General features: G+C 43.7%; 1 protein-coding gene across 1 annotated transcript in view; it reads left to right on the forward strand.

The window, feature by feature from the left end:
• Positions 1–2,066: 2,066 nt before the first annotated feature.
• FGF2 (fibroblast growth factor 2) overlaps positions 2,067–14,200 on the forward strand; it is a 36,060-nt gene continuing 23,926 nt past the window's right edge. Inside the window, exon 1 of the mRNA XM_061994294.1 lies at positions 2,067–2,271. Coding sequence (XP_061850278.1) covers positions 2,085–2,271 — 187 coding nt within the window. The 5' untranslated portion in view covers positions 2,067–2,084. The remainder of the gene's footprint in view (positions 2,272–14,200) is intronic.

A 14,200-nucleotide genomic window follows, 5' to 3' on the forward strand; every position in this document is an offset into this window, starting at 1 on the left:
CTTGCCTCTACTGGCCTAGGGGCCACAGCTCTGAAAACTGAAATATCAGGTTTCTGACCTATGAAACATGGTGTTAAAGCTTCAGGTAGCTTGGTGCTGGGCCTTCCAGCTGGCCAAGGCTGTGCTCCTGAGGGGTGCTCCCAGGTTACAGAGGCTCCTGCCCTGCTGGCCAAATCCCAGTTCCCAGAAGATGGAGCGCTGACCTACAAGGTGCAGAAATGTGATTTCCCATGACAGTGCTCAGCACTGGATGTGTGAGAGCTGTCAACACCTTGCTGTGTGGGCAGGGGAAGATGGAGTTAGAAAAATGGTTAAGCTATGGATGTTTAATCTTTAGAAAAGTTTTTGAGTTTTTGTGTTGGTTTGTTTTATTTTTAATTCTTAACAGGTTTAATGGTGGCATTTTCACCTCTTCACCTACCCAAATCTACCTTTTAACTTCATCTACCTTCCAAGAAAGATGCAAAGACCTAATCCAAAGATGCTAAATGCTCTGAACACGGCTTCTGTTACAGAAGAAGAGCAAGAGGAATGGAGAAGGGTCTTTGGTGTTGGCTGCAACAGCCCAAAACTCCCAGTTACAGTGATAACAGTCAGATTTCCACGAGAAATAGAAGAAAGCATCGTAAATGATGGCAAGAAGCTGGAGAACATTAAGGGAGGTTACGTTCAGGAGCAGTGGAGCTCCACACGTGGAGAATGATGGCAGGCGTGTGACACTGGGCCGTGCCGACGGTGCTGCGAGGAGGCGGCTGGCTGACACGGGGGTGAACCTGTGTCTGCCCTGGGCTGGGCCATGCTATGCTCTGCCTGCTCCATTCATCATGGTTAAGCCTCTGGGGTCAGGGTGTGGGAAGCAGTGTAATTGTCACCGAGTGTGGTAAAGCATTACCATTTATAGCTTGCAAGGGGTCAGAGTTGGGAAGGGGAGTTGACGGCAACAAAATTCCTTTACGTCTGTACTAGCAAAAAGAATATTGCAAATTGTTTAGACTGGACAGCGTGTCTTGCTTTGGCGTTTGTTTCTTCATGCAGATTGCTCTATGTTGGCTCTGTGAAATTACAGGACTGGTGTTAGAGGTCCCAACAGGACCAGTGTTAGAGGTCCCAAGTGGGACTGCCCAAAGCTGCTTGTGCTGCCTGTGAAATGGTAGAGCTGCCTAAGGTACAGGAATGAACAGCCTATCGCTAGAGGAGGTTTGGGGCACAAACCGCAGGTTTAGAAACAAACCTCTTAATCCCATTTTGTTGTCAGCACAAGCTGTATTTGATGAGTTGATACGCTTTAGAAACTATATACGTGTTTTAGAAATACTTGTACTGTTATGCTGGCTGGTGTGGGAGGTCTCCTGTTGCCCTTTGCAGATGCCAGTCAATCAGTTTGCTACTGCTGAATATGAACAGAACTAGTTTCTCTCCGGAAAATGCACAAGAAGTGAAATGGTTACCACGTGGATTTTCACAGGTCAACCTACTTTTCATTAGATTGTGACTGAAACAATTTAATCCGATCCAGAGTTCACTGAACTTCTCCTGGTTTAAAATAACTCTCCAGTTATTTTATTCTTAAAACCAGAGGAGATGTCTGACCCTGAAGCTGGCCTGTTACTTGCATCGCACTTCCAGCACTGGCCGGCGGCGGGAGGCGATGGGCAGCACAGCCCTGCCGCGCTCTCGCGGAACGGCGCCCTGCAACTCGGGCTGGGCATCCCCCGAGACCGCCCGGCCCCGCAGCACAGGTCCCGCTCACCCCGTTGCCCCGCCGGCAGCGGCGGCAGGGAGCGGTCTCGGCCCGTCGCGGGGGCGGTCGGGGGCGGGGCGGCGGCGGGGGCAGCCCGGTGCGGCGGCGGAGCCCGTCCCCGGCGTGCTCAGCTCTCCCCGGCCGTCCTCACGCCGGCCGGCAGCGCCGTTGCGCAGCTCCCGCGGACGGGACGGTGACCCGCGGCTGGCCGGGCAGGGCTTCGGGCGGGTGGCGGCGAGCCGAGGCGAGGCTGGACGGCCGCGGCAGGGGACGAGGCCGCCCGACGCTGGCGGCGGGGAGCGGCGGGGGCCCGGGCCGGCGGGGGCCCGCCGGGGCCCGGCGCATGGCGGCGGCGGCGGCGGGGAGCATCACCACGCTGCCGGCACTGCCTGACGACGGGGGCAGCGGCGCCTTCCCCCCCGGACACTTCAAGGACCCCAAGCGCCTCTACTGCAAGAACGGCGGCTTCTTCCTGCGCATCAACCCCGACGGCCGGGTGGACGGCGTCCGCGAGAAAAGCGACCCTCACAGTGAGTGTCCAGGGGGACGGGACGGGACTGGCCAGGGCCAGCACCGGTGCGGGCGGCCCCTCTGGCTGGAGCAGCGGGGCTCCCGAGAGGGGCCGCCACCTTGGCGGCCCGCCCGTCCTACTTCAAGCATCGGCGGGGAGCTTTGCTTAGAAAGCGTGAGTAAATATGCATACGCTCGTGTGTAAACAAACGCGATTGTGTGCAGATGTATAATGTATCCATACGACAGGCGGGTATCGCAGCCGCTGGCTCTACGACACGGGCTTCCCGTCGCCGGCCACCACATCGGTGGGATGTCACGGTGCAAGCTCCCGTTGGCATCTCCTCTTTCAACCTGCGGCGGTCCAGAGCTTGTCACTGCGCACAGATTCGCGTACGTGTTTGAAGGTGTCCGAGTTTGTTTGCCTAGCTCTTAAACGGGAGCAGTGGCACTTGACTGCTTCGCACAGCAGTGGTAAATACATCAGTTGCATAAAGCTAGAAAGAAGGCGAATGGGGTTTTTTCCCCGGTGTAAGTCCTCATGAACAGGAGTACTCAGCGTACAAGTACTCTTAGGGAGAGAGTTGTAAGTCTGTTCAAGGAAGCAGAGTTTGCAACAAAGTACCCACCTTTTTGGCTTAAAACATCGCATACTGTGATATTTTTATTTTTCCAACTTAATTACTGATGGATAAAATAAAACGTACAAATTCCAGCAGAACCAGTTTTTCCTCTGACACCTGATCTTTTGAGGAAGGAACAGGCTCCTAAGCTGGAAATACTGCCCATAGGATGGTTAGTGCTATCTGAGGGTCCCTGACCTGAGCTCTCCTCTGCCCATGGTGCCAGCTGCCCGCTCTCCAACAGTCAGTCTCACAGGGAGCTATGCTGTCATAAGTGTAAGTGGGCAGATTGCTGTCAAACACAGGCTGTTTTTTGCCCCAGGAACAAAATGGCTTTTTGTGGACCTTAGAGTATTTTGAATGTGTTCAGTATGGAGTTTTTGTGGACATAGCAGTGAGCTATTGGAATGCCCTTCAGGTATTTCCTTCAAAACAAGAGTTGCTCTATAGCTGTCTGTCGGGCAGATAGTCTCAATGGTCTGAGAAAACGTGTTACTGTATGATGCATGCTCCTCGACCAGGCAGGGGCTTGCTGGCCGCTGCTTGGCAGAAAGAGCAGGTGAAATACCTGACTGTGATCGTTGTCTGGTTTGCACCTGTACTCTGAGTGGTAGATGCGCAGTCGGCACCGAAGTCAGAACATAAAGAGGAGAAGGAAGTGAGGAAACAGACCAAAGATTCTTACTATTATTTTCCATTTTGGACATTTACCATTTGCAAAAAAGCTTTTCCAACAATTTCGAAGAAATACTGTAACAGGCTGTTCTGAAATAACAGTATTGCCAAGTTGGGCTTCAGTCTGAGGCTGTTTCATTTTGTGACTCTGGTAGAAACACTGTACATGTGATGGACTGAGGATTGACGTGGAGCACTGTATTTTGGGGAAGTTAGCATCTTTTATTAGGCCGACTAGTGTTCATAGGTAAAGCTATAGGAAGCTTTCAGGTTTGATTTTAGGCATTTGTATCTCTTTCTGTCTCTGTCTGAGATACTGGTTTAAAGGGAAGTGTCATCGATGATGTGCTGGTAGTAACAAAATGTTTGTTGCCAATATAATGCAGTAAATTATTACATGTGAGATTTTTTAAATGCTGATGCCTAAAGCAAAGCATTAATTTACCATGTAGGTAAGTGGTTTGGCTTTTATCCATGCCAGTTACTGCTCAGGATCAAGTCTGCGCTGGAAAGCATGCAGTAATGTATTCAGCTTGCTTTACTGTTTTGTGTTTGGGAAATGTGGTAATTCTTACAGGAAAGAAGTCTCACTAGTTCATTGAACATGTCATCTCACCCCTGGAAGAAGCTATGAAAATAATGCTGGAAACGTGCTGCAAAGGGAAGTGATGTTGAGTTGGGCCAGAAGCTGCATTTCTGGTTGTTGCGATCGATGTCAGATTCTTGTCTTATTCAGTACTTTGCTTTTTTGGTGAAAAATGCCAGCAGTGGCATCTATTCTGTGCTCACCTGGCTGGGCCAGCCACCCTGAGTGGTGATTGCAATCATCATTGTCATCTTTTTTATCATAGAGCTTCCCCATAATTTTATCGTAGAGCTTCCCTGTAATCATCTCTCCTCTTCCCACCTTTTTTTATTGTTCTACCAGGAAAACTAGTACTAGTGTTATGTTCTTGAGTCTATCTAATGTGTGTTTACTCTTCCTGTTAAACCTTGCCAGTGCTAGAATTTTTTGAATTAATTTCTCATGAAGCTTTACTAATAGTGAATTATGTTTGGAAGGTCTCTCTTGTGTTGATGGTACTGCCTTATTCTTTCTCCTTCAAATTTCTGTCTTACTCTCTAGCTTTAGTTTTGCTGTCATTTTTTTGTCTCTACATATTGAGTTTGCACTCTTTCTTCTCTGTCTCTTCAGGACTATCTGATCACTAGCACTCTTTTCCCTTTCCTTTGGCACTTACCTCTCTGAAGCATCTGTCTTTTCCTGCCCTTTTTCCTCTTGAGTGAGTGGTGACAAAGGTAAAGGAAAACCGTAACTATAAATGATTGCCGTGCCCTCTGTCCCATGCTGCAGAAGGTCAGCTGCTAGGGAGCTTCTCAGATACCTGCCCACTTGACACTGGCCATCTGCAGAAAATCCCTTGGTTTAAAAAGAACACTTGGTAAGCATGGTACAGCTGGAGGGCTGGTGGCATTCTCTCCCGACAAGTGCACCTAGGCACAGGAGTGTCGCTGTGCCTGAGCTGCTCCCATGTCCCGTGCCATCACACTCCCCTTTTGTTATCAGTCAGCTCTTTGATTTTGGAGGTTTTTTCTTTTGTTGTTTGTTTTTGTTTTCCCTGAAAGAGCTCTAGTTCTGGGAAGTAGAGAAATCAGTGCTTGAAGCATCAGCAAGGCACGTTGCTACGACATTGTTCACATCCTTAGCATCTTTGTTGTAAGTACGTCATTCAATACGAATCTGCACGATGCTGAACTCTGACCTGGTGAATGCTGCGCTGTGGAAGTCCCTGTGAAATCTTGTGGTATGCCTGGCCAGTCACATTGGCATGGCAGAGGGCAGTAAATCTTTGACAGTGTGAGAAGACTTTAAAACAAAGGCATTAATAGAGAAAATATGCACCTTAACTTTTCTTAGTTACAGAGAAGGTTTTGTACAGTGGTTTTGAGAAAAGAAATATAATGGCTGCAGAGAATTTGGTTTAAAAATTTAATTATAGTGCAGTTAGGAGAGATTCTTGTGGTAGCTGCTATGCTTATGAATTAATCATACTAAATAACATTTGATATAGCACATCCTGATTTTTACCTTTAAAGGAAGTTCTTATTTTAGAAGGCAAATTGCCATCTCCTTATGTTTGAGAGCAAAGTCTAATACTGTAAACAAATTTCCATGATCCACGTCTTTTTTTGCTTCCACTCTTCTGCCTCTAGTACCAAGGACTGCTTGTTCAAAATATACAATCTGGTTTATGTCATAGCACTGAGAGCTTTGACTGTTTTGCACTTACTCCGTTCACCTTGGTTTATTCATAATTGTGTCAGTGAAACTGGGAATGGAAGTTGACGTCCTGTGCGCTGGAGGATTGGAATCGTATGATTCACAGTTAAAAAACAGGACAATACGTTGTGCGTGGTAGATATTGCCACATCTGATGTGTGTTGTACAGTGACTTCAGTGAAGTGCCCCATTGGACACACCCTGGGGACTTCAGTGTTTTTTCCCTTGAAGAGGGTACATTGCAGACAAACAAGAAACAGAACGCACTTAGAGTTTTAGTTGTGTAAAGCAAAACAGAAAACATGTCTGTCTGTCTTTGTTGTTGATCAACAACTTCTGATTTATGCTCAGGAAAATGTACAAAGAGCATAGTCTTTCTGGAAAGGCTTTTCAAAATGCTTCAGAGGTGTTTGCCTGAAAGGGTGCTACCGTGCCAGTGAAGGGGGGAAGCGTGGGGAATGGAAAAGGAACACTTAACCATACATTTTAGAAAATGTTTAATAGCACAGCTGGTTCCTTTCACCATTTCCCTGACTGGAGAGTGGTTGGCATTTATATATTTCCATAATTTCTCAAGCAGCTTTATTTCATGGTGAGCCTAAAACAGGACGTCCGAGGAATCCTGAGCCGTTCCACTCATTAATGAGGTGACAAAACTCCAGCCTCTCAGTAAGGATTCAGCACCATGAGCTTTTATCAGCCCTGCAAATGTCTGAAATACCTTCTTTCCAGCTCAGTAGCTGGCTACTCTTCCTCAAATACCTCAAGAAAATGTAAAATAGGGTGATACCGGTCCAGGAAAATTTCATCTTCAGTTTCTTTCATAAGTGGTTTTGTATTTACACTTGTATCATACACAACATTTAAATGGTGATGCTGTAACTGTTTTGAAAAGACTATATATAGAGAAATATATAGAATATATATGTAGAAATAGATAGAGCATACCAGCTTAGTAAAGAAGATAGAAGTCTCACCACTGTTGTTGTGAATGGGAGAAAGCTTAACTGTGATCCTCAGAAAGAAGAATTTGAGTAAATGTCAAGAAGTGTTATAGCATGAAGGTTCAGTACCTGATGCTTAGGTTTTTATCCGTAAATTATCTGATACTCATAAGCTGTCTCCTGTCACATTTTGGTATGCCACAGGCATGGCCAGAGCTGTTAACAGGGCATCTTGTTCCAAATCTTAGCACTAGGTAAAATCCACTTCCCCCTCCGCCCTTAAAAAAACCTTGCCCCTAAACATCAGTTTATATTGCTTCTACCTAAGACCTTCTGAAAAAGAATTCTTTTTGCATTGTTTCTGATCTATGGCACAGACTTAACTGCTTTGCCAACTGCTAATGCTTTGCAACACGGTCAACAGAGAAATTCCTCTTGGATCTCAGATGTAGCTGTTTTAGGGAATGAGGTAGCAGAGACACTCCACCCCAAAAAGTTGAGAACATGCTTCCTTGGTGGTTTTGGCTTATTTTTTTGTAGAAGTACCATTGTGCTGTTTTCTATGTGTTTCTGCAGGGGAGATGAATGACATCCCAGACCACCTATGCCTGGGATGATACTGTTCAGAGAAGGGTGCTCTTTCATCTGTTGTGGTGCCGCTCATCCTCTTACCCAGATTTTAGTGAGACTTCCCCACCCTAATGGTGTGTGAGCAAGTAGTGGGTATGCACTGAAGCTGGACCAAGGCAAATATGAGATGTCTCTGGTCGGCAGTGAACTGCCCAGCTGTTTTCCACCCAGAAAGGGCTGTTTGGAGGAGTGTGGCAGGTTCCCAGGCACTCTCATCCACAGTTACACTAGAGGGCAGGATTTAGCCCTTCAGTCTGCTCAGAGGCTTTAGAAGTCAGGAGCACTTATAGCTACTTATATACTCTTGTTTACAGAAAAAATAATCCAACTCCTGCTTAGCCCTTGCACAGCTATAGCTGAATGAATAAGACAAATACAGGCACCAGGGAAATTATGGCGATAGTCACATAAATGCATATACTTTCAAAACCTGTCTTTATGACACCCTTACGTGGGTAGATTAAAATGTTTAGTGAAGTCAAAATGAAGAGTCTGAGATGTTTGTCATCTGTGAAAATGGAGCCACATATTCCTGGATTGCTCATCAAGGAAAGGAGATTGAGTGGCTGCTAATGGTTTATATTTGGCTAATAATTGTGTGAAATTTGTGCAGCTGGTTCTAAGAAGAAGTTTATCCATGGTGGACATAGATTTACAAGCATTTTACAGAAGGTGAACTACATTAGTAATATTTTTTAAGATACGGTATCTTTTGACACAGGAGATAAGGAGGCTGAACTGCAGGTAGATAAAACCCAATAGTTTGAGGATTTCTTGCTGCTTTTATTTTTTAAGTGGGTTTGATGTCTGTTACTGAAGAGTTTTAAAAGTTGCTCAGGTTCATCTGTAATAAAAGCAGGTTCAGATTTTATAGTCTGAAATAAAAGAAAGGGAAATGCCAAGTGCACAGACAGTGGAATGGACAAGAAGAGGCGTAGCAGTGGTTTCTGCAGTCAAATCAACAGTCATAGTGCTCGTGTGATGCTTGAAAATAAACCCCAGAAAAATGCCCCCTTCTCATGTTCACTTTCCGTAGAGCACGTACACATTTTGTATTGTCTCAAAACAGATCTGTTCCACTGAAAGTTTCTTCGGTAGAATTCTGTTTAATTGTCCTTTAATTAATCAAGGTCTCAGCCTGACTTTTAAATCATAATCTCTTCAGTGACTTTTTGTTTCTGTAAGCTTTTCTCAAATCTCTGGGCTTATATAGATGTTAAGCGGTTTTAAAAAAGAATTATCCAGTGATTTCTACATACTTCAAGTTGTTAATGCATTGAAGCACAATATATAACAAGTTCATTTGAAAGTTTTTCTGAGAGCTTAGTATTTATTTTTACCTTTGTCTTTCTTTTTATTCCCCAGATTTTTTTTTTTTTTAGTGTTATTTCATCATTTATTCAAGCAGTTTGAACTAAATCCCTAATCCAGCCGTAACTTCTGATGTGGTCAAAAGAAGACTAGAAATTGTATTTTACTTATTACGAGTTTTAGCATTCTTGGGTGCGTTGCCTTCTGATCACTGGCTTGCTGTGGTTTCAGAATCTGAGAGGTGATCAATTGTGATGAACTAGTTAATAACCCTAGAAACAATGGAGCTTTTTGACTGTTGGTGGCAGCATGTTCAGTGCAATTATCTAGTAAAACCAAACCAGGCTGTATAAACGCAATCCAGTTTTTAAATAACAGGCTATCTTGAGAAAGCTCAAGTTACTGTTACTGAAAAAAGTGCATGCTTGCATGAAATCTGTGAATATCTATAGCAAGTGATGCTTCAAATGTTTATGGCATGACTTTTGAAGTCTAAAAGTCAGTATTGAGACTGCATTTAAATTCTCGTGGAGAATTAATCCCCATTACTTCTATTTCTATCTGTTTATGACTGTGCATTTCAAACTAAAGTAACTCTCATAATTTGTCATTTTCAGTAGTGTGTTTTGTGACTCTGTGGGTAAACTCGAGTTCTCATCTGCCTCTTCTTCTGCCTCCTCACTTCTCAGTAAAAATATTTAAAGGGTGACTCTCTGGGGTGCCGGTGGCATTTCAGTATTATTATCTTTACGTAGTTTTTTGTTTGTTAAGGGTAGGACCAGATTTTGACTGGTGCCTGATAGGACAGTCCAAGAGTATAAATGAGATGATGTCTACAAAGTTGGGTGGAGGTCGCCTTGTACAAACTGTTGTGGTACACTTCTGGTTGAGTGATGCTGTATGAACCTATCACTCATGTTTGACTCTCAGAGCTTGAAACCACATTGCTGGAGTGATTCAAAGGAGAAAGATATTAAGGGTATTAGAAAAGGGTGAGGTAGGGGCTAGACTCCATAGCCATGTGCAGTGTCAGTGTTCTTGTGAAATTATATTCTTGTATTGAGCAGCTTGTCAGCTTGTCTCTTACCTTCTGGCAAGCCTTGAGTAGATCTCATAAAACTGCAATTATTAGGATTCCAGCTGGAATGTGCAAGTCACAAGATCCTGATAACTCGTGGCTATGAAATACTGCGTGGTGGTATGTTTTGGGAAAGCAAGGATAGATATTAGCTGTGATACAGCTTGAAAATGTTTGCAGGCTGTTTCTTGGCTTTCCTTTTAACTCCCCAGCTGTCCCACGATGCCTGATGTCTGTCTGCAAACTTTGGCCATGCCAGTGTTATTTCCTTAGACATTCTGTTACCATTCTGTGGTGGTGTAGCTCTGGGGTTATTTTTGCTATTGACAAAGAAGCTGGTGGCTGCTAGCAGTTTGATTGTCACTGCCTGTCTTGTGGTGCCACGTCCTAAACCATCTTGTCCGTTAAAATGCAGGAAAAGACACAATGTCTTCCTCAATGGGTGACTTGAAGAGGATGAAGAGATATTCTGTGTGGTTGTCACATATGTTAAATTTAAGGTTAGAATCGTAACTTTAGGACTGTTACGAAGAGTGTTAACACAGTCCCACAACTCTGGGAAGACCAATAGTGAGATTGAGATTTCTAAATATAGAGAACCACACCTGTGGAGTAGTTTTGTGTAATACTCCACTAGATCCCGTTGATATCTGTGGCAACAAAGATGGATACAAAAGTGAGAGCTTTTTTTTTGGTGTAGAGAAGCAGGCAGTGAGAGACATATAGAGGATGTATGGGGAGAGGCTGTCATCTGTTTGTTTGGAGGTCTCCAAGGGTATCCTGCACAGACCCGTGAGGCTGAGCAGTTTCTGGGAAATAGTGTATAGATTCAGTTTATTTGGTTTCTTCAGCTGTAAGGAGCAGTTGGGATGAATAGCAAAATGTGTGTCTGGCCATGCCTCTGAATATGCAAATATGAATGATTAATTTTGTGGGTTTACAGATGTTTGCAGAATTGCTATGGCAGCTTTACCAATGCTAATGTAATGTAGTTCATTTGGGTAAATTGAGGAAAAAGACCTACAATGCTTGTGTCCTTAGAAATTCAGGAATTCCTCAAAGCTGAAGAGATCTATAGAAATGACCCATGTTGCCAGTTCTAATTTACTCAGTCCTAGCCTTCTGCTTGCTTTACTATGTCAAGAAACAATGTCTTCCAGACCATTTAACTGTCTGTACTTGAGTACTACTGGTGGTTGTAAGGTGTTACAAGCTGAACAAGGTGTCATGAAATGAGGCCGAATTCCAGTGATCAGGCTCTGTTAACACGGATCAGTATTGTCTATATGGTATTATATCAGAAGAAAACACTCTTAGGAGTGGGAGATGTCTGGCCTGCCTGCTGATTTAATGTGACATAAGGCAGTGCAATTGCTGGTGCTTGTAGCCATGCTGTACCTTGGGAGTGTGCTCTTACAATGAAGCAGCACAGAGATTTAAACCAGCAAATAGATTTAAACCAGCATAGTGAATACTAGTAATGGTCTGGCTGAAGCACCAGAGAGCCAAGTGGGTTCTTCCAAGCCACAGCTTCTGAGGTATCTCTTTTGTTGTCAGGGAGCTGGGGATGTTTAGCCTAGAGGAAGCTGAGAGGAGACACATCCCTCTCTACAACTACCTGAAGGGGAATTTTAGTGAGATGGGGATCAATCTCTTCTCTCCAGTAACAAACAATAGAACATGAGGAAATGGATTTAAGTTGTACCAGGGGAGGTTTAGATTGGAGATTAGGAAGAACATTTTCACCAAGAGGGATGTTAAGCATTGGAACAGGCTGCCCGGGGAGGTGATGCAGTCACTATCCCTGGAGGCATTCAAAGGACGTGTAGATGAGGTGCTGAGGGATATAGTTTAGTGATGGGCCTGGCAGTGTGAGGTTAGTGGTTGGACTTGATGATCTTAAAGGTCTTTTCCAGCTGTAACAATTCTATGATCCTATGAAAGTACTCATGTCCCTTCTTAGTGTGGTTCAAAGATATTCAGAGTAAGTGTTGGGTTTTTATTCAGAGAGCTGGAAGCTCAGGACATGACTACAGCCTGATCCCAGCCTCTGTGGACCCACAGACCCGAGTTCTTGACTCCTCAGTACAGGCTAGGTTGCACGGTGTATTCTGTCTGTCTCCTCAGACTAATTATAGGTGGGCTGTACAAGTGAAGAGTGTTACCCAAATATTCAAAGTCTAAAAATGTACAGTGCAGTTTATTTTTTCAGTGTTAGAGAATTTGATTTTGTACAAAACCACTGAAAAAACTCAGTGGGGCTGCATTCAAAAACAAATTAGAGGGTTTTTTGTGAAGACTGGTTCACTACTGTCCTGGGTCAGCAGTGATTGACAGTCATTGCCCTTCAGTGCAGCTCATGCCGTTCCCCTGTGGATGCATCATTTAAATATCAGCATAGGGTGGTTATGCATCTTGATGGGATAAAATGGATGGAGGATGAAGTAATTCTCCGGGGCTGAATGTTGTCTTTGTATTGTCCTTACAGTAAATGAGATGGATGGGCACCAGTGAAATACTGTGTGGGCAAGTGTATGGATTTTGAGTGATTTTTGTTTTGTTTTCTTGGTTTTACTTTTTGCAAAAATATTTATTACAGACTCAGTGCTTAATTCAGTTTCATTGGTACTGGAGACGGGGGACATGCAAAACCAACATGGTCACTGTTTCTTGGACAGATTAAGAGCCATCAACTCTAAAGGGCAACTTAATTCATAGTAGCTCCTCCTTATCAGCTTGTTTTTTCTTCCTACTTGTGTCTGATATGCCATCTCCCTGGCACCCGGATACCTGACACAATTCCTCTTTCATCGCTGTGTTTCATACTCTCTTGAAATCCAATTTGCTGATTCTTGTTGGCATTTCTAAAATGCAGCTTTTCCAACTGTGACACTAAGGCATAGGAAGCCTATGTATGGATCTGCAATTTCTCATCACTGCTCTGGCAGCCTTTTCTTGTCGTCTCATCATATCTGTTGTCTGCTGCTCCTACATCAGTTACAGCCCTAAAATACTATATATACACTGCTGAATTGTTGTGAGTTTTATGTGAAGAAGGAGCACTAAAAATACCTTTTAAAAATGATAGTTTTTACCTTTTGTATCTTCTGAAGTAGTGTTCTTGGGCTTATCTCAGGTTGTCCCTGTTTTTATGTATGTATATTTTGCTGCAAGTGAGAAACAGGTCATAGTTACAAAGATATCAGTGACTGCAGAGTAAACAAAGAGCTGAAATTCTGCACCTTCTGCAGGTATCTTTTGATACTAGTCATGACATCATTATGTTGGCTAAACAGTTGCAACAGCTTTGCTCTAAAGGTTAACAACTGAAAGTGATTCTTCTGTGGTTTGCTTTAGTGAATACTAAATGAAGAGAAAGCAGTTAAAAGAATGATGATAGATTACCTTGTCCTTGTTAAGAAAAGCCCTTCGGGAAATGCCCTATAAAACCACGGGAATGTGTGTTCATTGCTTGATAAGGAAAGCCTCAAACATCGTTCTGAATCAAGACTTTGAGGTAAAGATATTGGTGATTTGGAGACTAGACTTTATTACCTGTATCCAGTAATGAATGGAGTTCTTCTCTGGCAAAGTTCATCATTTTTTTCTGCTTCATTTTGCCCTGTTGACTGTAGCTGATGCAGTCAGCTCCTCTCCAATGACAAGGAGACTGTGTGGCTGCTAGATATTTAGAGGGATTTTGTGTGATGGTAAACTTGCAGTTTCTGGCTTTTGAAATCCTTCTGTAATGCCAAGCAATCTCTGTTTACTTTACTCAGCAGCACAAAATATCTGAGTTGTGTTTTGTAAGTAGATACAGAAGCTCTAGTGCTTTTACTTTTTGAAGGACTTGACGAAGTTTGATGGCCGGTATGTGCAAGCCGTGTGAATTGGAGAAATGTGACTATGCGTGTTTTACACATGGGCACACAGGCAAGGAGCGTGAAGCCAGACTATGGCTGGAGTTTATGTATGCCACGTTATCCTGAGGTTTTGTTTTGTGGGATGACTTTGCTGTCCTTGAAATATAATTTTTGGGGAGCATTTCAGGATGTCGTGTGTTTGGTGGTCAGTGTTTCCTGGGAGGGTTCCTGGTGTGACAGCTGTGTGTGAGGTGGGCTCACATTTTTGTGGGAATGGAGGTTAAGATTTAAATGAGACTAGTTTGAGAACCTGAGTAAGTTTCATTGCATTCAGTGTTTGTATTCCTTCAAAAGATGAAAAGTCTTAAATCTTCGAGTGTCCATGTTATGTGATAGAGACTAGGTTAGCGGATTGATATTTCAACAGTTACACAAGTTATTATTCCCCTTAGAGCCTTAGATTTACTCTTTAAGTGTAACCGGAACTTTTTGAAGTGTTTGTATTTGAGAAGTGTGTATTTTTATTGTAGATGTTTACATTTTG

The sequence above is a fragment of the Colius striatus genome, chromosome 3 (genome assembly GCF_028858725.1).
Source record: "Colius striatus isolate bColStr4 chromosome 3, bColStr4.1.hap1, whole genome shotgun sequence".
Lineage (NCBI taxonomy): Eukaryota > Metazoa > Chordata > Aves > Coliiformes > Coliidae > Colius > Colius striatus.